Source organism: Epinephelus moara, chromosome 12 (genome assembly GCF_006386435.1).
Source record: "Epinephelus moara isolate mb chromosome 12, YSFRI_EMoa_1.0, whole genome shotgun sequence".
NCBI classification, from domain to species: Eukaryota; Metazoa; Chordata; class Actinopteri; order Perciformes; family Serranidae; genus Epinephelus; species Epinephelus moara.
The window spans coordinates 18,540,173-18,565,183 of NC_065517.1; the positions used below are offsets into that span (position 1 = coordinate 18,540,173).

At 40.9% G+C, this 25,011-nt stretch overlaps 1 protein-coding gene across 1 annotated transcript; it reads right to left on the reverse strand.

Annotated features, from left to right (window-relative positions):
- Positions 1-338: 338 nt before the first annotated feature.
- On the reverse strand, positions 339-24,794 carry LOC126398342 (formin-like). The gene is made up of 17 exons (XM_050057596.1): positions 22,719-24,794; positions 22,475-22,583; positions 17,127-17,188; positions 16,190-16,902; positions 14,764-14,905; positions 14,033-14,120; positions 12,413-12,474; positions 12,239-12,327; positions 12,017-12,146; positions 11,450-11,596; positions 10,671-10,730; positions 8,761-8,881; positions 4,144-4,236; positions 2,476-2,527; positions 2,032-2,181; positions 1,021-1,102; positions 339-730 (listed from the first exon to the last, which is right to left on the reverse strand). The coding sequence occupies exons 1-17, from the start codon at positions 24,147-24,149 to the stop codon at positions 686-688; spliced, it is 3,576 nt and encodes a 1,191-aa protein (XP_049913553.1). The 5' UTR covers positions 24,150-24,794; the 3' UTR covers positions 339-685.
- Between the last annotated feature and the right edge of the window lie 217 nt (positions 24,795-25,011).

Here is a 25,011-nt window from a genome sequence, read left to right on the forward strand (position 1 = left end):
AACTGATGACCCAAAACATAAGAGTGTTTAAGATTAACAAAGGCTGGTTTGTAACATTTTACCACGTCATATATTTGTTGCAGACACGCAGGCTAATGGATGTGCAGCACTTGTGTATAAGGACACATCTTCAAAGGCCTGGGAGGATTGTATTGTTTCCACTGTGTGGAATATAAAGCTGATCATGATATAGGGATTTTTTTTTACAACCTGCACTGCTGAATGCCACTTCATTTTATGACTGTGTATAATATGTGTATCGTGTATTGTAAAGTTGCGTGTGAATAAAACAAGCTATGAAATCAATTATGTTTTAATTAGTGATTTATTCGTAGAAAAAATTTTCTAGGAGGATTAAAGACGTCAAAATCAATGCAAATAATTTGCGTAGAAAGTTCAGTACAAGAATATAAATACAGTGTGTACGCTTTTAATATTATATTCTAAATATTGCACATTTATTATGTCTTTTTTAAATCTTTAAAGTACAGTTGTAGGTAGCAGATTATATGACAGAACTGTCAGTGAATGATGAAAAAGATTTCTTTATTGTCTGGTAAAAGTAACAACAATTTTTATTATTTATAATGGTTTTCGTGTCATAGTCCGCAGCCACTTGGATAGACATAGTGAGGATGGTTGTGAAGATGTAATGATCCCGGTGTATCAGCCACCTATAAATCTCTTATGCTGAAGACATGCTTGCTTCTTTCTGACGCAGTCTCTCTTTCTGTGGGGAGTAAGAAATAATCAGTATTATAAATGGAGGCACAAACACTGCACATTCAAAGCTCCATGACACAATAATGTTTTGCTAAAAGTGTTGGATTTTCTCTGGCCACAGTGTCTTCAGTACTAACTTTAATTGGGGGCATTTAAGTACAATCTCAGACACTTTTAGTGTGGACATCTGAGCATATTTGTGAATATGCATGTTCAAAATTATGTTAAGGAGGTGTGTTTTTAGAGTAAAATCTCTTTTCTTCTTTAGTGTATCTGCTGTACTGAATCTTGTCTTACCAGACTGTTGGGGTTGATCTTTCTGGTCTCCACCTTCTTCTCTGATGTGATCCTCTTCACTGACTGCTGAGCCTCTTTTAATCTGCAAAAACAATGAGTCAAGTTCATTGGTTCAATGGCTTAATAAGACTAAGGCATGTAAAGTAGTAATTCAGTTCTTTAGAGAAAAAAATCAATGTATCAACCAGAAAATTGGTCCTGTTTGTTCTGTCACCATGTATAGAAAATAAATAAATAAAATAAGGTCAGTCAGTCAATAAAAGTTCAGTTCAATCAAACCAGAAAAGAAACTGAAATTTCCTGAAGACACAGCAATGGCATGAGGCAGAGCATCCACTGTCTGCAAATCTGTCACAGACATTATGGACTGGGCTGGGTTTTTACATTTTTGTTTTTAATCTAATTTAATTTTCTTTATTTATTGCATTTACTGAGAGAAGCTGACTGGACCAACCTGCACATTTCTGGGACTGTCCAAATGGTTTTCCAGAGATCATTATTATGGTAGGTTTATTATTTGCAGTTTCTGTTCTAGAGATACACATGCACCAAGGAAAATATGAAAGAAGGAATAGTCATGATGAGAGTGACAGTGTTCGAGGAGCCAGACTTTGGTGTCAGTTCTATTAGAGGCAAATCACATTTTAACCCCTTATATCTTTGTTGTTTTAACTTGGACTGAGAAATCTTTCCACCAAATTAAAAAACATAAGTTACATAATGCCTACAGATGTTTTTTATCTAAATACGTGAGTTTGTTTTCCTTGTTACTGGTCTCCAAGCAGATCATAGCTCTGTCCAGCAGCTGCATCTCAAGCCTCAATGAATGCACACGTTACTTTAATCTGGTGAAAGGATTCTTCAGTCAAAGTTAAAACAACATCAAGATATAATGGGTTATTGATTCCAACAGAACTGACATTAAAGTCTGGCTCCTCGAATGCTGTTGCTGATGTCATGATCATCCTTCTTTTATATTTTCCTTGACCCACACAGGGAGCTCTCTGATACCTCTCTTTGGAGATGGTCTTGTTCTCCCTCTTCCACCTGGCCTTGAAGTCGGCACAAAACTCAAACCAGAGCATGAAGAGATAACTGGTGGTCACATCCTTCTCTCCCATCTTGGGCTTCAGTCCAAAGTAGAGAACCAAGTCCTGAAAACTGAACAGTGAGTATAAAAAGAGAAAGAGATGATTAAAACTCAATAAACCAAGATGAAGTTAATGCTGATTTGCCTCTTAACTTGAACTAGATGTTATGTTACTGTAGGTATTAATCTTCCACCAGCAGTTGGTGTTAGTTGAACAGTCTGTTGCTATAAAAACTTTTTTTTCTGAACATAATGTAAACAGGTTTGTGACTGCTCAGGTTGACACTTAACTTTTTCTGCAAATTCAGTTAAAACCTAGTATGATGCACACAAAATTACAAGCCAGCATGATCCAGTTTTCTAACCTTTTCTGTACAGTCATCAACTGATAGGAAGCTTCTGCATGTTCTTTTCGTGCTGCAAAGGAACAGATGAAAAAATACTTAAGTTACAGCCAGATAAACCCCTCGCAAAAAACAGATTATATCTGAAACATCCATTATCCCAATAGAGAATACAATAGATATCTCTTCTATGAAGATGACCTTGTCAAATGGAGCCAGACGACCATTTGATCTGTTTAATTTGAAAGCAAAAGAAATTATTTGACTTTATGCTGCTGCAACTTTAGACCACTTAACGAAATATATTTTCAATAAAGACACAATCTCTTATAAAACTTAGTTTCTTTGTTTGCTTTATTGTGATGCTCGTCTTAAAAACATCTTGAAACATGTTATATTTTACACCTATTGCATTTTAAGAGGAAAAACACTAACTACACATGTTCCAGATGACAAAATGGTAGAAATTATGTCCAAATCGTGCACACAGTCCAGTTTTACAGTGAGTTCATAAAGTATTCACTTTTTTCACATCTTATGTTGCATGCCAAAACCAATTGAATTCATCTTTTTCATCTCATCCACACTTAATACCCCATAAAGACAAAGCGAATTCTTTGCAAATTTATTAAAAAGGAAAAAAAAAAAGAAATATTACATGGACATGAGTATTCAGGCCATTTGACACTTTAAACTTAGCTCAGGGGCCTTCTGTTACCTTTGATCATCTCAGGTGTTTCTGCACCTTGACTGGAGTCCACCTGGGATTAATTCAACTGATTGGACATGATCTAGACAAGGACACACCTGTCTATATAAAGGCCTCACAGCTCACAATCAGAGCACTCACTGAACCATGAGGTTGAAGAAACTGCTGATCTCACAGACATGAATTTAAACGATTTTAGCATGAAGTTGCAACTCAACAAAATGAAAAGTGAAGGGGTCAGAGTATTTTCTGAATGCACTTCATTTCACATGAAGCACAACTTGTGATACGAGGGGCAAAAGATCTAACATAAGTCTAGTGTTTCCTGGTCCAAGCACACTCTTGACTTGCTTTACTTTGAAGCTTTGATGTCACATTTCATCACAAGCAGAAAATGTGATATTCAAAACAAATATAATGCATCTATGCTGTTTCAAATACTGGGGACAGGAAGCTCTTTGCTAACACAGGACTCCCTCTGATTTATCTTGAGTTGGGCAATATAAAAATCTTACAACATCAGTTAGTTGGATGAATATTTCCCAGTTGCCTGAGTGTCTCAGGCAGGAGTCTCTCAGTCACTGCCAAATCTGTCCGATCCCTATCTGAGTGTCTAGCCTTTACTCTGAATCCATCCTATCTCCTCTACAAACACACACAGATACCAAAGACACTCCATGGATTAGGAAGAGGAACAAAGAGACTCAGACCTGAACTGAAGGGGAGTCGACAGGTTCCTGAAATTAGACCGTCTGTTTGCTTTGTATTTAAATATAAAATCAGTAAAAACATATCTTCAGTATTGTTCAGTGTTACCTATAATGAGCTCTTCATCTCCAGAAAGAAATATACCTGGTTGAACACAGTAAACTGATGCTGGTACTATGAAGTCATTGTCTTGTGTCTTTATGTCGTGTTTGTATTTCTAAAATAACACTCACAGGTTTGCAGCTGAACAATATATGTCTGTAACTACTCACCAGTAAGAACAAAAGCCTCCATCCTGTCCTTAAATGGCTGCAGGTTTTCTTCAGGAGAATCGGAGCAAACATTTTGTACATCTTTCTCACATCCTGAGGGGAAGAAAAAGAAACAAGAATGGTTCAGAAAATGGAGAAATGCACTTCACCTTTCTTTTTATGTAAAATTTAAATGTTTTAGAACAGACAAAGTGTTGTTGTGGAGGAAAGAGAAAATGTGGGAACACCACCTTAATTAAGAATCCTAGTGTGTTATTTCCATGGCCAAGGAAAGTTCAATCAATATTTATGAACTTGAGCTACTCTCTTAAAGCCAGGAACCAGAGAGGTACGTCTCAAACTTCTGATGTCATCAAGTATAAAGTCTGGAGCTGTTCCATAGACACTGAATGTGAGCCTGGTTTTGTGGACCCACAGAATGTTTGTCTTCTTTTTTATACCCAAATGAGCTTTATTCTACTGTAGTGTTCTCAGTTCTGACACAGAAAATGTACCCACATACTCTGAACATTCACCTGGGTGCTCTCAGTGTGATGAAGAACTCCCAGCTGGTGGGTCGACTTCCAAAAAGTGGGTCATGGGTCCATTCTGAATGGACCCACGACCCACTTTTGGTAATGGTAATGTCATGGTTTCCTGCTGTAGAGTGAGTGACTAACAGCTGCCTGACAAGAGACAGAAAACTAGCTTGGCAACATGGCCAAACACAAGTATGATGCTGAATATATTAAACTGTGTGGACCTTGAACTAATGACTAAGGAGACATCTGGGCCCCATGGCTGTACCAGTTGGGAACCACTGATCTAGAACATCTTCCCCAATTCATTGTCTGTGGAGCAGTTTGCCAGGTAATGGTAGTGGTTTTGGCAGCACTGGGGACCTCATGGTCAAAGGCCCCACCGTTGATCAAACTTGGCTCTGACCTGTTGAGGCACAGACACAGGATCCATAGAGTACTGGCACGGATCCTTGATCGAACTGGGATCTGAAAGTTAGAGGCCAGGTCGGTGCCTTGAGCTCTTTGTCATGTTCCTTGGGCCATTCCTGAGCAGTCTTTGCAGTGTGACATGGTGCACTGTCCTGCTGTGGGTGGGCACTGCCATTGGGGAGTACTGTTGCCATGAGGGGTATACTAGCTCTTAAATGGTGTTTTGGTGGGTGGTGCATGTTACAAGGCATCCACATGAATGCCATGACCCAAGGTTTAACACTGCATTGTAACAAGATGATCGATGATCAAGTTGATCACATTTCGATCACATTTGATCAGATTTAATTGGGGACCTATACTCAAACTACCACCTGTGGGTCCACTACAGTGGAAACCAAAGTCCGCATCACTGAAAAAGATCCTATTTGGTGAAGCACAGTTTAGTCCACAGTATTTTGCAGCTTTAACCAATAAATTGAGCATAGCGTTAATTCAGGCAGGACATGATGTCAAGCTCAGCTCACATCCCAGCTACATCAGCTGATCTCAAACAGCCAATCAACTGATGGAGCAGCTGATTGGTGGAAGGGAGTCAGCTGATAGATCACATGATTCCTCTCTATCCAACCAATGAGAAAATCTTATTCAGGGCGCCCTATTTAAATTGCTCTGGCCTGCCTACTGTTGCTGCTTCCTCTGCAAGCCGCTTTGCAACCTGCCTCCACTCCAGCTCCTCCTTTTCATGCTGTGTCTGACTTATCAGTGTCACTTCTGTTTGTCATTGATGCTGCTCAGTTCTGTTCCCGGCAGGTCTTTGCTGCTGCTCTCCCTGCCTTAGGCTTTACATGTAGGCACATGGAAGGGCAGGGAGGTTTTCTTTCTCTGCCTCAGGCTTTCCTCGTTTGCACATGGAAGGGCAGAGAGGTGTGCTCTCTCCACCTTAGGCTTTCCACCTAGGCACATGGAAGGGCAGAGAGGTGTGCTCTCTCCACCTTGTGCTTTCTGCATAAGCATGAGGAAAGGCAGAGAGGCCCCAGAACAGAGCTATACCAACAAATATAATACTGCAAATGGAAATATAGTTTTCTTTGACTAAAGTGGTCCTGACTGAACTGCAATATGATGAATGGAAAGAGAGACTGAGAGAGTTCTGAGTTAAACTAGCTCCACCTGTGCCCCAGCATGAGGTTATCAGCACCACTTCCTTTTTAGATATCATTTATTGAGATTTACCCAGAGATGGCGACGGCAAAGTCCCTCTCTGCCTCCCTCTCTCTCTGTCTCTCTCTTCCTCTGCCAGTCTGCGGCTCCATGTTGCTCTGCATCCAATCAGTGGATCAGAGGAGCCAGTCTGCGGAGCCAGTCATAATAGAGGCTGCAGAGGGAGCCGAGACCCTGCACCCCACCACCACCACCACCACCACCACCCCGACGCTCAATCAACATCTCCCAGATAAGATTACAAAAGAATACTGTTTTCATTCAGGATTTGTGTAAACTGTGGAGGCGGGTATCTCTCTCTCTCCTTTTTTTTCTTTTGTCTGCCTTTTGTGTCTGACAGAAGTTTGCTTATTTCAGACTGAAGAGGGTTATAGACCTTCACATAAACAAAGCCGGCTGATGTGGAGTGTGGTGCTTTCAGATGTGAGGGTGAAGCAGTGATTTGGTTTCATGGTGAGATTTCACCATTTAGACCAGTCACCTCATCAATCAGCAATATCATATAAAACACTGGCTACAGTGCATTAGAGTAAGCAGAAAGGCTTCAGGAAGGAAACTTAACAACTTCTCAAGCTATATTTTGCATTATATTAGCCAAAAATGTACCAAGTAACTTGCTTCAAAAGCAGAAAAATGAAGACAGATCTTCACCTAAGCCAATTCCAATGCAATTGCAAGTAAATTACAAAATTAGGCAAAATTTGAAGAGCAAAGGGAAGGAAAATGATACTGGGAAAAAAGCTAGCCAATTTAGTCACAACAGTGATTGTTTTGAAGGATTTGGTCCTATTTAAATGAGTGAGGCACAAGGGGCAAAAGGGTTGTATTAAGTCCCTTAACCAATCATAGGTGTACTTTGGGCATAACATGTCCCATTTCCTTTACTGCTATTTAAATGGTGGAAATGATAAATTGGAGAAGCGAAAGGTTTTCTGCTGAAATTAATTTAGTAAAAGCGGTAATGTCCCTGCAGCAAATATTGTGGGACATTTAAGCATCAAAATTAAAAACAGTAGTTACAAACTTGACAGAGGAAACAATATTAAACTTTAAGCTTTTGAAATAACCAGTGAAGTTACGCTGTTCCTCGTGTGTAAATGCACACAGCGTTTCTCTTAATGAGGAGTCAGAGTTGCAGAGCAGCTCTGCACTCGGCTATGTTCATCTTTTAGAGAATGATATCAATATTTTCCTCATTACTGATGTGTTATTTCATCCACCTTCAACCAATTAGTGCATGTGTGTAACGAGCAGAGTGTATGCACGTTGTGATCTTACTGTCTGAATAATATGCCCTTTGAATAGCAGGAAAATGCTGCGCCATTCCCACTTCCTTCAACAGTCAGCACGGATGACTGAAGAGAAACTAAGCTCCCTTTAACTGTGTTGGGAAACATTTCATACCAACCAAATAGAAACACAGGGAGAGTGAAGAACAACAGAACCAGGCATGAGGGCGGTTCAAACAGACAGAACAAAAGGTACCTGCGGCGGGACGATCCAGATTGCACGGTGGTTTGGGTAGACAGGCCGATAAGACAAAGCTGTGTTGAGAGGTAAAGAAAACTATCTGCGGCACACATCTGGGGGCCACACTGGAGCCTGGGCGATATAGCCCAGCAGGTTAAGGATCCGTGCATCTCTGCAGAGGTCCATGCAGAGATACTAGAGATACAGGAGGTCTGGAGATTACATAAGTGGGAAGCTATGGTCTCCCTACGCTGGCGACAGGGGCACAAAGGCACAATGATGCGAGATCTGATGGGCATGAGGATTAGAAGCTGGATCTGAAAGGCGCCAGGCCTGTATCAGCTGCAAGACTAGTCTCTGAATACACGCACGGTGACATGCAGGCAAATACACTTGTATACGTAGGGATAAAACAATGCACTGACTCACAATCGTGCACATGTAAGCGTAAGCATTGTCCTCAACGTGACTTTAGCTGGCTGGCCCTGCTGAATGGCGTCATATGGGCACACTTAGAGAGAGAAGAGAACAGGCTAGAAGGATAAGAAAGACGAGAGGAAATCTTTTGTTCTGGGGCTTTAGCTAACTAAAGTTTGGTAAAAGAAGCAGGCCTTTGGCCCATAAGTATAAACAGTTACTGAGTGGCTGGTGGTGAGTTGTGGAGGGGTAGGGGGTGTCTGAAGAAAAACAATGCCAGACTGGGCTGAGGTTTCGTCTGTGGGAACCTCTTAAAATCAGAGTGATAGAGTTACACAGCCCGGCTGAGGTTTTCAAACAAAAACACACAACAAAATGACCACAAGGCGAGACTATTCCTGTCACCCAGTCACATGGGCGCTGAAGCTCAAAGTGGAGCCAGTGTTTTGGAGATTATCGTCCAATATCATAAACTGAGAGGGGGAGAAGATGATTGGCATTCATTCCTCCTGAGGGTTCTTTTTTTGCAAGAGAAGGAGCTGGAATAGATAAAGGTCGCAGTAGTGATGTCACATACTTGTCAGATCTCGTCCGAGCTGTCTCAGGTCTCTGTTGAGGTCATCAAACTTGACCTGTGCTGCCAGGAAGACGTCCTGAGGTTCAGGAAGTGGGAAGATGCTCTTGTCTGTGCCGGCGTTCTGTTGGGATACATTCAAAACTGAGCAATTAAATCAGGAACTGATGACTGAATTGGTTCTTTGGGCAATTTTAGTTTCGACACTACTGTGTCAGAGTCAAACAGACAAGACAATACACGAACACATAGTCAACATAGAAAAGGTGTACAATTGCCAGTGGATAATTTATTAAGATTTCAAATCTTTTTGATGGCGGATCCCAAAATAGGCTTTAAAACTCATTTTGTGTTGCATTTATTGGTTTTAAAAGCACAATCAACCATTTTCCCTCCATGAATTTGATAAATACACAATATGGTCAAATGCTCAGAGGTAACTTATATTAATACATCAGCTTCATGGAGTAAAGCACACAAAGCAATAACAATGTCAGCTAGAAAAGCACAGTCGAGTGCAGATCTCCGCTCGGTGCCAGCAATCTGACTTCGGTCACTGTAGCTGACTGCAGCCACTCTACACAGCGCACGCTGCGCCCAGTGGAATTGTCCCTTCCAGCTCCCTTACTGTCAAGATGGTGGCAAAGATATCAAAAACGTTCTTTATTTGACTCTCGTATTGTGCCTAACTTTAGTTGATTATAACAAAGGATTTGAAATTAATCTGCAGATGCTCCAGTTCAGAATGACACCAACCTTTTCTACGAATTTCAGTTTAACAGCCATGACAAAGGTCGAAATATGACCTGCAATAGACGAAGGGCTTGATGATTTCCAGAAATGCCTTTTGCTCTATGCTTTTGCTACATGACTTTGTTGAGGTTCCAACCGGCTGGTTGAGAGGGGTGAGGAGTCAGCAGTCAGTGACGAACAAAACAGGTTTTTTAATCATCACAATCACAAGAAGTCCTTGAGCAAAGTCATAAATATGCACAGAAAGTATTAGGTTGATTGGTCAAGTAATATACCAGATTAGCTGAGGACAGACAGATACACACACTCACACTCACACACGCAGACATACTAAGCCCAGCCAGGGACTTTTAAGTCAATTTGACATGGTGGCCTTAATGTGTAATTACATCTTCTGGGTCCATCAGGTGATGCTATAAAGACTTTTTCCCATAGACTTTCATTGTGAAAGAGACATCTGTGAATCAGTGGATGATTTTTGAGCATTACACCCCAATGAAATGACTTGTTTCACTTACAGGATATGATTCATGTGGTCCAATAACATTTTGAATGTATAGAACAGCCACACTATTAAATCATACTATGGTAAATTAATGGATGGACTTGCACCTTGTATAGCGCCTTTCTAGTCTTCCAACCACTCAAAGCGCTTTTACACTACATGTCACACTCACCCATTCACACACACACATTCATACACTGGTTGCTGAGGCTACCATACAAGGTGCCACCTCAGTTAGACATTCACACACACTCACACACTGATGATACAGCCATTGGGAGCAAATTGTCCAAGGATACTAAGACATGTGGAATTAAGGAGCCGAGATCAAACTGCCAATCTTCTGATTAGTGGCCGACATGCTCTACCTCCTGAGCCACAGCCACCACCTTCCCCATTAGAGTTAGCAGGCTCTAGTGTGCCTGCTATTTAGGCTCAATGTTGGGCGAGCAGAGAAGATCTGGATAATTTTACACACAGAAGTCGGCCTAATATTTTTTGGCCTAATGTGCCAATGAGCAATTTTGATAGGAATGAACGAGGCTTAGCCTTAGACACTGCATCCAGTTCTCTTTATAAGTCCGTGACACACATGACCAAACACATTCTCCTCAAGGTTTAAGCCTGATGGAGATAATAAGAGAGCAACTAATACCTTATCCACATTGTGCAGGTAGTACGACACCACGTAGTCCACCAGGCTGATACGATTGTCCTGAGAAGAAAAGCAGGAGACGCATCAAAACTGGTTCAGTACACAAGTGAAAACCTTTGTGTGCAGGCTAAAAGCCCACTGTCATATCGCAGTGCCTTCATTTTTAAAATGTATTTTCTCTATAAAGATTTCATGCAAGGTGTAGATGATAACACTGAGAGTGACAAAACAAATCTGGTTTCTATGTGTTGAGAAAAATGTTGGACTCATTTAGTTCGCTTTACTTGTATTCCCATGGGATCATAGCAATGAGCTTTATAAGTTGCAGAATGTGTTTTATGGACTTCTCCACACAGACTGTGGCGTACCAGGCTACATAATGTCACCCTGTGATTGGTGGAGGCGGTTAGGTCTGAGCTGAAAAAGGATCTGCCACCTCCTCTGCAGGTTGAACATAAATCAAAGATGTGGCAGTAAGATACTCTTTTTTTAACGGAGATATAAATGCAACATTTTCTAGCATTAGGTATCAGGTCTATGGAAATGAAACTACATATCATTTAATGCAGATGCATCAGTAACTACAAGAATTTACATAGCATTTCTGATTGTGTTGCCATTACTATGGAAAGCATGATAACTATAGGATAATTTATTTGCTCACTTATGATAGAAAATGTAATATTTTTCTACAAAAACTAGTTTTTAATGTTCTTAACGTCACAATCCCTGAGTTCATAGGAACCACTACAGTCTTCCATCAGGTATCATGGTCTTACTCTGCTCTTCACATCCTTCAGTTTGGGTAGAATCTCCAAGCTGAAGCCGTCGGCCTGACCTCTAGTCCTGTTGCCTCCGTTCATGTGGTTCCCCAGAGCCAACACCAGTCCCATCACATCCCTCACACCTTCGTTCTCCAGCAGAGCCTCAAAACAGGAAACACACAAAGGATTGTCTACATACAGCTGACACCTCAGATCCTCCACATTCCACATCTCCAAGCACATATAAATACACTTTATAACACATGAGAATTACAAAGAAGGAAGAGGAAGGAAAAGTAGGAAAAGGTACATAGTGATTGTAAATCTTAACATTTAAAAACTTTTAATTAACATTCTCAGGTTGATCCAACTGTGATCAGACAGAACAAGAAGACACATTAAATCCTGTTGTATTTGCACCTAAAATACCCTGACATCTTTTTACTGAACCACAGGGAGTCAGACATGCATCCTCTAGGTGCTGCTTAAGGAGAAATGATCAGTGAAATGCATGTACATTTGATCTATTATGTTAACAAAGGTGACATGTAGCAGGGTGTCGTCAGGTGATTTTGTTCCTACCTTACACACAGATGAAACAGTATTGAGCTTGCGTTGGATGGACGCGATTCCATCGGTGAAGGTCGCCTGGAAGATGATGCAGTGAGCTCTGCCTGCAAAGTCTGGGATCTGAGACAGCTCATACAGGAACCTGGAGCAAACACACATCAACAGTAAGAGGACACACACACAGAAGAGCGTACACACATTCGGTCTCTAAACTGTTGCAGATGAGATACTGACTGTTCGGGTTTGTCCAGCAGTTTGACGTCCTCTTCCTCTGACGTCTCGTAGTGTTTCTTGATTCTCTCCAGTTCCTCTGGCTGCGCTCTCTGACACATTGACAATGAAATATATTATAAGAAATTCATAAACGTACAGTTGAACTTGTGCAGTAAAGTGTGTTGTAACACCTACATTTTCATACAGGGCTTCAATGGTCTCCAAGTCCACCACAGAGTGATCCACTGCCAGGACAGCTGGTGGTGGGAATGCAAAAAAGCAAACATGTCAAATTGTATTTGGAGATAAAACAGTAATAGGACACATACAAAAAATCCAGAAAATAAAAGAAAAATCAAAAGAGGCAAAGAGAGAGCTGCAGATCTCCAGATGAACATAGACACAACCCTCTAACTGAGGAACAGTGTCTGCTCTTTTGGCAGTTTGAGATTAGCAGTGCAGATCGGCTGTGTGTGACTGTCTTACTGGTATTGTGGTGAGTGTTTTAGCCTTTAATCCTACTTTATATGATGCCAGGGTTAAAGTTACAAACAAGGGTGATGTTCAGGGAGCTGCGGTTACCTGAATGTCTACACAGGAGCGCATTCAATGGCAGACTCATTCCCCCAAGATGCACCACAGGAAGTCATTCCTGCAGGTTGCCATCAACCTGTGCAACTCCTCCCTTTGAGTTAGTAGAGTGGCATTTGGACCTATTGCATTTATAAGTCATAATTATCTGTTGGGTGCTATAGTTTAACTGTGGCAATATTCTGTGCAATTATTGAACTGTGCAATATTTTTCACCTCTTATATTAATTCAATACACAATGCACATAACTGTACACATGTCTTGTGTTGACTCTAATTCTATTGTTGATTTATTCTACTGATGTGTATGTTGTAGTTACATTTTCACACTTACAGCCTCAGCACAGTGACAATATAAATTTTATTTTAATATTTAGATTTTTATAGTGTTAAACACGGTAGCATAATGCACATTTTATTTTTATTTAATGTACATTTCATTTCTACATTAAGTTTTTTTTTTGCTGCTTTATATTTACACACTTAATTTCATACTCTTATTCTTACTTTTTGTAATTCTCTATTCTTTACATCGGAGCGACTGTAATAAATTACAATTTCCCCATGGGGATCAATAAATTATTACAGATGAAGGCTGCAGTGGCTGCGACATACAGCTGGTTCTGTGATTTACTGTAATCCTTTAATTTTGTGTGATCGATATGACGATGTTGGTTTGATTACACATGCTTTGAGGTTTTAATAGTGATTCTAATGGAAGTCTAAAAGCTGTTTCGGAGGCTTTCCCACCATGACAAGAATAAGTATCTGGAGGGAAACACTGAATAAAGTTGGGGGGAAACTGGTGCATGTAAATGAAAAATTTAATATCGCTCCATAGCTATCAGTAGCTCCAGCAGCGATTATACTGAAATACTTCTGTTTTAGTAATATGTTCCTGTGTTCAAACACCTTATTTAGGAAAAAATCGTAATCAGTAAAATACTTAAAAGATAGAGGAAATACGGGGCGTCGGTGACTTAGTGGTAGAGCAGGCGCCCCGTGTACAAGGCTGTTGCTGCAGCGGCCCGGGTTCGAGTCCAGCCTGTGGCCCTTTGCTGCATGTTACTCCCTCTCTCTCCCCCTTTCACGCTTACCTGTCCTGTCAATTAAAGGCTTAAAAATGCCCCCAAAAAAATCATAAAAAAAGATAGAGGAAATACACTTCGACCTACACTGCTTCGTAGCAACACAACTGTATGAATAAAGCCCTCCATGACTCACCTTGTTGTATGTCCTTCATCTCCAGGTGGAGGCTGGATATGAGGATGCCTACGGCCTGAGAGCGCTTCCCATCCAGCAGCTTAATGATCTGACACACACACACACACACACAGAGTTTACCATGACAACCTCACCACTACAAACCATTAGTGAGTCATTAGTGGAGGGTTTACTGAGGCAAGATGGAGCTAAACAAACCACAATCCTGTTATGCTTCACCCTCATTTGTAACCTCGGGTTTGAACAAATGACATCTTCTTTTTTTTTTCTTTTTCTATAATGGTAATAATAGTTCTTGTTGTCTCTCAGATATTTCAACATTTTTTTGTCTTTTTATGTTGTACTTTGCCTCTGAGGCACTAAAAAAAATAACCCTGTAACACTGGTGCCCTTTCTGCCTGCAAATGCAGCAAACGCAAATTAATGAGGAATTGGGACTCATCAGAATTTGGGAGGAAATGTGTGCACAGACACACAAACAGTGGAAAAATATACTTCCAGTGTAAAGAGAGTAAATAAATCACAGGTGTGAGTGGAATATAAACCCCTTAATCAAAGGAAGACATGAGCTCAAACATGGAGGATTCTTTACTGTCTCCACTGTAAATATCTCATAACTGTGTCTCAATCTACGTTATAATGCTCTGTTTTCTACAGTAACACTTATCTATAGACTCAATGGCATTAACCCCCTCTAGTGGACATGTTGCAAATATTTAAATTTATGTTACCTTCCTGGTCTTGGCTTTCTTCACATAAGCCTCTGACAGCGGCTTCCTCTTGGTGTGTGTGATGGTTTTGGCGAACAGATCCTCAAACTCACTGGTGTTAATTATATCTGGTTCCTCTAAAATGTTCCACAGTGTGTTGTTCCTGACGGAGAGAGAACATAATCAGTCTCTGTTTTGATCTGTTACACTTTTATAAAATCTACTGAAAGAGTGGAAACAAAAAAGAGTGGATCAGAGTTGAAAGATGAATCGGTTTGTTTGCTGATATTAGGCCAATAAAGAAGAGCTTAATAAAGCTGTTAGTTTGACTCTATATATAAAACTAACACTAAGGAGTTGTTTCAGTGATGAGTGAGTTGATATTTTTGGTAGATTCTACGTGATTATAAAAGACTATGTGTGTTTGAGTTCAACGAAGAGATTTAGTGTAGGGCTGCAACTAATGATAATTTTAATTATCAATAAATTTGCTGATAATAATTGATTCTTGTAGACTTGATCATTTGTTTAATATACAAAGTGCGAAAAAAAAAATGGAAAAATGGCCATCACTATTTCTTAGAGCCCAAGGCATTGTTATTATAGTTTTGTGTTTTTCATTACAGTATACTGTATTTTTATTTTGTTTTTAATTTTTGTTTTCAAATCAGGCTGGTTTTAGTTAGTTTTCTTTGCTCATTTCAGTTCAGTTTTTATTCTTTAAAATGTTTAGTTTAGTTTTGTTTATATTAGTTTTTTTGAAATGATGATATACTGTAGGGGTTATTTGTCAAGGGCAAGATTTTCAGAAGTTCAGAATAGATAATATATACAGAGAAAACCTTTTCCCTTTTCAAAAACATTTTTTATGACAGACATGTAGACATTAAAATCTCAATATACATATTTAACAATGCCTCCTGATGCTTTTTGTGTTGAAAGATGTAACCAAAGTGACAAGGACCAAAGCTAAAGAGATTCCCTGTATATTCTTTATTTTATATAGCTAGTTTAGTTATAGTTAGTTTTGTAAGTACACTGTCATTTCAGTCGGTTTTCTTTTTTTTAAGTCCAGTTTTTATTTTTATATCAGTTAACTGTTTTTTTTTTTGTTTTTTCACGTAGAGTTTTAGTTTTTAGTTTTAGTTAACAAAAATAACCTTGGCCAGAGGTGACATGTTCGACATTTTGTTTTGTCTGACCAGCAGTCAAAACCCCAAAGATATTCAGTTTATTACGATATGAAACGATAAAAAAACAATTAATTGTCACAACAGAAGAGCAGAAACTACAGAATTTTGGGCATTTGTGGTTAAAAAATGACGAAAACAATGAATCAGTATGAATCATTAAAGTAGTTGCAGATAAATACAGTGATGATTGTCTAAATACTTATTGAGATACATTTTCATCCTCTTCATGATGTTCTTATTGGATGTGAACCTACTTGTTTTCCTGGATCTGGATTCTGGTCCAGTAAAGAGGCTTCATGGGTCGGGAAGGCTCCACGATTGGTTTCCTATGAGGTGTTTCAATAAAGAAACCCCCAACTGGAGGAGGAGGTGGTGGGGGAGCCAAGCCTGGTGTAAATGGAGGAGGAGGTGGTGGCGGCGGTGGAGGTGGTGGTGGAGGGCCATTTGATGGCTGCATGTGGTTTATGGACGAAGACAAACATGGTGGGAGCGGAGGAGGAGGTGGAGGAGGAGGCAGGTTGTCTGTTTTGGTTGTCTGAGAGGGAGCAGGTGCTTGCTCTGATGGAGGCAGTGTGGCTCCAGGTGGAGGAAGAGTTTGGGATGGGTGGCCATGTGATGAGGAGGAAGTATCGTCCCTCTGTGTGGCCAGGCTTTGGCTGATAGAGGCCAGGTCCAGCTTTTTGGGGGTCACCTTCTGCTGCTGAGGGCTGGTGCAGGCTCTTCCCGTACCTTCTCCATCCTCAGGAGTCTTGACAAACGTCTCCCGGTCTGTCTGGATGCAGACTGTGCGGAAAGATTTTTGTAGAAAGTCGTCTGCAGTTGATACAGCGACATCTTTGAGTTCCCCATGAGGGCGGTTTCCAACCTGGGAGAGTTCGGCCTGCAGCTCGGCCAGAGTGAACTCTAGATGGGCGACTTTTTCCTCATTCTTCACCCTCAGTCTGGACAGCTCCTGACCAAAGTCCTCCTGGAAATAATATTAAAGGAATACTATCAATTGCATGAACGGCAAATAGCTAGAGTTTGCCTCTTTATTAGGAAATGGGTGCACACAACATACTGATACAGTCAATTAAAAATTCACTCATAACGTCCTGTATAGGCCCAGTTGAATACTGCCATAAAAATGTGTGGTTATCATCAAATCACACCTGGATCGGCATCATTTGATAAGCAGTGCTCCATACTGACCTGTAACTTCTCCAGCTCCTCTTTACATTCTCTCTTCAGCTGCAGCAGAGCAGCCTGGTGCTCTGAGAGGAAATAGAGCAGAAGAACATTTAACAACAGCTTTGTGTTCCGTCACCTACCACAAACAGATGTTCATTATTACAGCTGTGGTGCCCGAGAGCGCTTTCTGCACCACGATGGGTACGTTGGTGTGGATGGCTAGACGAACAAATTGAGAGACACTTGAGAGCTGTGACTGATACTGCATGACAAATCAAATTCTTGTTTTACCACTGCAGGAGGCTGAGGGGTGTCTGAGGGTGTGCTGACAATACAACCCTTGACCACACGATGGCAGTAAAGCCTCACGTGTAAGAGCAGCATGCAGACAGGCACTCAGCTCTCTGGCATCTTGGACAAACTGTTTAAGCAAACATTTATCTGCTAATGGATGACTGCACCTATTGAAGGGTCATTCACAAAGTGTATTTACTGTCCCGACTGTATTCACAGGAAGTGTATTTGTGGGTGTGTACACATGGAGCACACAGTTTATCCCTGCTCAAACAATCCTTAATAAACCTTCTGTCTGTCTTCTACAGGTGGACACTTTCTCATATTAGGTGGGATCATTTTAACTTTGAGAACTCATCCAAAGGAAGCAGAATCATTTTCAAAAGGCAATCCTGCCTTTTATAAGCTGTGAGTGATGTTTGCGGTGTTGTCTACCAGCTGTGACTTAAAATAGTGTTTGACCTTCTTTTGTCCTTTAAAGCAGGTAATAGTTTTGTGACTGACAACTTATTTACCTTTACCAGCACCACATAGTCTGATGCAAGTCAAAATAAAAGCACCAACACATTCTCATTCCAACCTTTTGCTGCTTGGTCATGGACTATCCACGTCTACATATGACGTGCAAGGTACCCTAGGTGCGTCTGTTGTTGATGTTCTGGGACATGTGTCAACTTCAGCCTGTTAAATGCATTGTGTCTTTTTAAAATACACTTCCGGTCTTTCAAAATAAACACACAACATAAATACTATGAATTGACATTTTTTACCTTCAACAACAAACACACATGGTTACATTTAGCCAACACGCATGTGGTTAGGTTTGGGCAACAAAAGCACGTGGTTAGGTTTAGAAACTGAGACTGTTGGAACAATCCACCACCCCTCCTACCTGCCCTGCATGGACTTTTCCCCCCTTAACTTATATTGTTGTCCAGCTGCAAATCCCCCTAACACCGTCAGGCACTATTACACACTGATGGTGCCCATCCACATATTATGCTGATGTGAAAGGATTACTTTTTTCATCAGTGTCTGATGCAGAAGCCACTGCCCCAGCGCCAGTATTCGACGACTTTGGAATGGGACCAGTTTGAAAGCACAGATCACTGTTTAGAGATTTCTGAGGAGACTGGTCTGTAGTGTTAGGCCTTTGGAGAGGCTCGCGCTTGTGATAGAATGAGATGTAAACGTTAGAGGGCGTCGTCCACGATTGAGCTGTAATGTTAGCTAGCTCAGTGATGTTTGGTGAGTTAGCAGTAGATGCACGCTTCCTCCGTGCAGTGACTCGGTTGGCGGGTTTAGTTCAGTAAAGAGAAATAGTTCCTACTGCTCACAACAAGGTCTGTGGATTATCTTGAGTAACCGGATCATGATCTCTGGTGAGAGACATTGCTGTTGAGTTTTCCAAATGTATTTCTTTGGCGCTTTGAGCACCACAAGCTGAGTGCCATCTACTTCCATTATAGTGGAGAGAAGGCAAACATCTCTACAGCTGATATCCCCAACACTCTGCAACACACACCAACAAAATCTAGACTGATAAATGACACTACAGGTAAGAGGGAAAAGAGTTTTTGATTTTGGGGTGAACTGTCCCTTTATGATTGTCAAAAACTACACAGCTTTGTGCAACAGATGACTTCAGAGGTCTGCAGAAAGCATAAGTCTATGTTTGTGAAACTGGCCCATGAAACCTATTTGGCTTCTATGTGACCTTCTTGCATATGCAACAAATACTCACTAGAAACTAACTGTTAAAATCACAAGAAATGCGCTTTAATTTTTATTTAACCTTTATCTAAAGTCAGTATGTGTGGAATTTTCATGTGATAATTGTATTTTTCAAGTTATTCTGGTGGTACACACTGAGTGGCCACTTAAAGTACAATGGTACAGTCTACTGCAATCCAACACAACAGCTCAGCCATAAATATACTTTTATTTCAGATTTTGACACTGTTATAGAGGAGTTAATTCAATTATGTGTTTTAGCATTGAGGTCTCTGTGATGGTGTTGTACTGGACCGGAATTTTAAGTTGTACAACTAGTGGCAAAAAGTCCCATTGGGATTTTAAAAAATGAAATAAAATATTTATGGTTTGCCTAAAGGCATCAGAGTCTGTGCCACATGCACCCAGTGCACAGTCCAGTAAATCCCTTCACTTACTGAAGGTGTTGGAGTCTAACAGACTGGTTCACTGTGGACACACACAGGGTGGAGTTGTGTTTACCAAAGCACTAAACCTTGATATTAAATCCATCACATGATATCACAGAGCAAACACTCCTACTCCTTCTACTGAAAACTCTACTAAACACACAGTGTTTAACATGGGCCTAATCAATCACTGTGCATTTTTATTGTTATCGTACGAAGTGACAATATATTTATTTTATTGATTTATTTTAGTCGAATTGTTCTCTAATTTCCACTGTTTTTTAACCTTGATGATTCTCTTTAACAGCTCAAAACACATACTTAAAGGGAGAGTTCACCCAAATCAAAACTATATATTTTTCCTCTTACCTGCAGTGCTATATATCAGTCTAGATTGCTTTGGTGCAAGTTGCAAAGTGTTGGAGATATCAGCAACTCTATATGAGCACCACAAGCTGAGTGCCATCTAATTCCATTTTATGTGAGAGAAGGCAGACATCTCTACAGCTGATATCTTTAAGGTTTAAGAAAAGACGCATGGTGACAGCATATCTTAAATTGATTCAAAGTTCACTTGGTTTAACACGATTCAGAACACTGATCTTCTACAAGAAAGTCCTGTGTTTGTTTGACCAGTCCATCAGCCCAGCCTGCCTCCTAACGCAGACTTCTGCTCTTGTACTTCTTTACTCCCATCAGTGCTTTGGTCACGTGATTGCAGCCCTCCTGATTACATGAGCTATACACAAATTACTGGCTCATGATTACATGGGTTTTATACCAATTCTGGTGCATTATCATAAGTATACGTACCAACAGTACATGAGAACAGTCTGGAGAAAAACTATGTGTATTTGATTTTGGGGATGTCAGTATCACACTCTTATTGATATTTCTGCTACTTAATACTTTAGGACTGTTCCTAATATTTGCGAGATTTGGAAATGATGACATATCAGCTACCATCAATGACACATTACATCTGTTTGGGGTCTCACAGACTGCTGTTAAACATATTAAATGCATTCATGTTTTTGTTTTTTTATCTGTGACTGATGTTGTAGTACAGTAATGACTACAGCACTTCTCCACCCAAATCCCCAGATTAACCATGTAAATATGTTCTAAATTTGTATTTGTATATCATCCCCACAATCTTAGATCCAGTCATTGTCTTTCCTTTAAGGACAGTCTGCTTTATTACAGTCTTGGCAGGTGTGACTCAGCCTGGACTCCCTCATCTCTCGAATCAGTTTTAAATAAAAGTTAACAGAAGTCTCTAATGCAATCTGTTCTTGCTACAAGGTGTAACAAGTCTGGCACGCCTCAATACCTTTTTGTTTGAATGTATTGTTCATTATCTGTGTACATTTAACTTCTTTTGATGCATGAACAGTAGCTCTGTACCACTTATGATGTATTGTTGCGTATTTTATTGTTTTATGTTTTAAAATAACTTTGCTGCATTCTTGACCAGGACATTATTGAACTAAGACTTAATCGGAATTGTTTTTTATCTGGTTAAATGAAGCTTAAATAAATAAATATTATGAGTCTATCTGTATTTCATTGAGGTCTTAATGACCCAAAATATAAGTAGTGTCACACTATAGGATAACATACTCTACATTTCTTCATCAGTTATTGACTTTTTGCCAAACAAAGGACTACAGTGGGCCGATATAGTTGTTCACAGAAAGCCTGTGTAACATGTAAAACATTAAATATTTCCTTGTTTTGTGTGATAACAAAACTTAATGCTGACTTCCATATTCTGTCACTTTTATAAAATATGCAAGCTCAGTTTGTAGCAAAGGGAAAATGTTCACCTTTAAAGGTACAGTGTGTAAGATTTAAGGGGGAATTAGTGGCATCTAGTGGTCAGGATTGAAAATTGCAGCTAGCTTAAACTTTATAGTTAGAATTCCTTTAGTGTTTATTATTCAGGAGGTTTTTAGTAGGAGTTAAATTATCTGCAGAGGTCTTTTTCTCTCAATAACAAACAAACCAGGTGATTAAACCCTGTAAAAAGCAGTTTCATGGTCCAAAATCAGTGTTTCTCTGACACTGTTCAGCATGTCGATGAGCTGCCCAGCACCCGCTGATGCGTGTTCACCTTTTTTCTCTGATGACTTAGGATCCAGACTAAGTGCTATGATAGGCAACTGGACTTCCTTGAGATTCTTGAAGACATTTCACCTCTCATCCAAGACGCTTCCTCAGTTCTAAAGTTAGAACCCAAAAACCTCCTGAACATCTGTATCTTAAGATGTCAGTGAAGTTTCTCAGTCATCCAGGTCATGGTAATCCCAAGTGTTTTCGTAACATTAGAATGAGCCGTTTATATCTACTAAGGGAGCAGCGCCTTCTCCACGGAGATTGCCATGTTGCACCCGCCATGTTTCTACAGTATCCCAGAAGGGACAAACCAAACACTGGCTTTAGAGTAAAAACACTGAGTATAACAGTTTCATGTTCAAAAATCTGTGTTTTTCTGACGCTCTCATTGCAGAAGAGCTGCTAAATCCGATAGCCAATGCTAAAATGTGAAACCCTGCAAACCCAAATGGCCTTATCTAAAGACAGTGCTAGGTTTGTCAGTTCTGGGCTACTGTAGAAATAAGGTGGGCGCAAACTCTGTGGAAGAAGTGCCACTCCCTTTGTACATATAAACAGCTCATTCTAAGGTAACGAAAACACAACAATCCTTATTTTCAGGTGATTATACACTAAAGAAAGCATACTTACTATATTATATTCCATTTCTGCCATTGTATCCCCCTAAATCCTACACACTGGACCTTTAAATACTTACTTTTAATGAGGTTAGAGAAAAAGAGATAATATTTTGAACACACACAGCACAGGAGTCTGGGAGCCCAAACAATGTGGATGGAAGAGCCAATATTTTACCTGCTTCTGTATACTTCAGTCCAACCTTCTCCTCTTTAAGTGGCGGCCAGACGGCCTGTAGGCGACCAGGAGTTCTTTCCTCTCCCTCTCCTGGGGTGGATGCTTCTGACTGGAAGGAGAAGAAAAAGTGACAACAAATTTATAACAGAATCAAGAGAGCTTCTTTACACACAGGACAGTATTTCCAGTCATGACTCTGGTAAAGCTAGTCAATGCTCGCTCTTGATTCATGCACAATTCGTACTTTTCCATCAGATGAGTCTTTCTTCTCTGGTGTCTTATTGGAGGTTCTTTCAAAAAGTGCTTTGAGCACATCTTTATCTGCTCTTATCTTCTTCCTCACTGCCTCCAGGTCCACCTTCTCTGCTGGGTCCCTCTTCAAAGGCTTTGGGGTGAAAAAGGCTTTGAAGGCATCGAACGCTGCCTCTGCGCTCGACACAGACGGTTTTGTCGACTCAGATAAAACCTCTGCATCCTCCTCTGTTTCAGGTTCTTTCCTCTCATCCTCTTGACTCTCTTCAGTCACATCCTTTTCATTCTCATCCTTGTCTTCCTCAGCCTCCTTCGGCTCCTCTTTCTCATCTCCTTTCTTTTCCCGGTTCAGGAACTGGGAGATCTGGTCCAGGAAGCTCCCCTGAACTTTCGCATCCCCCTGCCTCTCAGGGAAGATCTCCCTCTTCGCTCCTTGAGAAGGTTTGATCTGAGCCACGGTGTCGTGCTCGGGCCCGACCACCCCTTTCCTCAGGACCCTCAGGCCACTGAAGAGGGCTGGGAGCTGGATCTGCTTGTCAGTGGGGGAGCCTGGGGAGAAGGTAGCTCGGGTGAAGGTGGATCCAGGAGGTGGGTTATTGGCCGCAGATGTTATGATAATATTAGTGTCTTTTGGGCTGGGAGGATGGTGTGTTTGGGTGGTAGAGACTGGAAACACATCTTGTTTCTCTTCTTCTTCATCGCTGTCCTCTTCTGCACCTTTCTCCTCATTTTTTAAGCAGGAAGGGCCAACTGTCTCCAGTGTTGGAGTTGGTTCATCCTCAACTGCAGGTCTTGTCCGAGTCACCGTTATCACCACATGTTTAATTTTAGATGGTGTACTTTTCATAGATTCCTGGCTGTAAATATTTTCTTCTCTTTCTCTCTGATTATCTTCCTCAGTGTCATCCTGCTCAACACTGACTTGTGCAACACAATCACAACCTGTATTTGTGCAGTCGTTTGAAATGTGTTGACATTCTGGTTGCACTGATTCGTTCGAGGCCCATTCATCCAGCGAGTTCTGTAATATGTGACAGCCCTCTTTGCTGCAGTCGTTTGGCATCTTATTCTGCTTTTGATTTGTTGCGAAGGTCTCTTTCTCTGAGCCATTCTCAGCGTCTACAGCCACGCTTTGCTGCTCTGTTAGGTTGACATTATTCCTCTCCTCCTCTGTCATGTTTGAGTCATTTCCTGCCTCTCGTCTAATTATATGTCCCACTGAGTTAGAGGTCGTCCTCTCCTCTTCAAGAGACAGTATTGCATACGATAAGGAGTCTCTGCTGTTTTTCAGAGCTTCTTCAAAACTCATGTCCCCATTTCTCTTTACATTAACACTCAGCTCTGTGTCTCCTGGCATTATGTCCTCATTCTCTTCCTCTGAGAGGTTCCTGAAAAATTTTAGGATGGCTTTTCGTTTCTCCATGGCTCACAAGTTGCTCATAAAGAAATTGCTGATGTCATCCAGAATGGAGGGAAGTTCTTGAAATGCTTTTCCAACAACGTCAACATCTTGACTACAATTTAGACTTTAGATTTGGCTGCAACATCTTATGCTGTCTTACATCAGAAAAATGCAGTCTAAGAAGGCGTAGTTGGTGCTCAGGCATCTGTATGGCATGCACTAATTTGCAAAACTGTTTCCAGGATCATGCAAGAAATGTTAAAGTCAATAAAGCCATATCACCAGTCAAGTCCGACCTGTTTTCGCTCCAGTTTGATGAAAAGAAATAGATTTATCCTTTCACCGCTACAACAGCTCCTGCATGTCTTACCGGAGAACTAAAGTTCCAAACCTAAAACTGGAAGCAGCTGTTAGTCGCTCAATAACAGAAGAAAAATCCACAGAGTAATGGAAAAGTGAAGGTTTCCAAGCCTTGGCTCCATGGCTCTGCTGGCGAGAGTGACTCAGCTTAACCACAGCAAGAAGTCAGATCCAAGTCGTGCCTCCTTTTCCGTCCAGCTCCTCTACTGTAGTAGTGCACAGCGCTGCATCTTGGATGCCGTCCTACAGATTGTCATAGTGTAATTGGAAGCAGATGGTGACTTCAGCCACTGTTTCTGAAAACACCCTGACAGATCCGTGAGCCGTGAGGCGAAGGAAGCCACCCAGGAACAGATGGAGGGACACCACACCCAGAGCAGAGGGAGGGTAAATAGGACTGCCAGGGATCACTTGTTAAACGTTATGGCCTGTAAATCAACAGTGACAGGGAGGTCTCTCAGCTCCCCTGTAGGCACTGAGCAACACCCGGCTAATCTGAGCGTCTTAGTGGGGCCGACCCCAC

Bases quoted from the DNA above. Each gene is read 5' to 3' on its own strand.
- LOC126398342 (XM_050057596.1), bottom strand. From the start codon at position 24,149: ATGGAGAAACGAAAAGCCATCCTAAAATTTTTCAGGAACCTCTCAGAG. The intron at 14,906-16,189 runs GTAGGTTCACAT...TCTCTCCGTCAG, and splicing joins ATCCAGATCCAGGAAAACAA to GAACAACACACTGTGGAACA. The intron at 11,597-12,016 runs GTAGGAACAAAA...TCCTGTTTTGAG, and splicing joins CTGTTTCATCTGTGTGTAAG to GCTCTGCTGGAGAACGAAGG.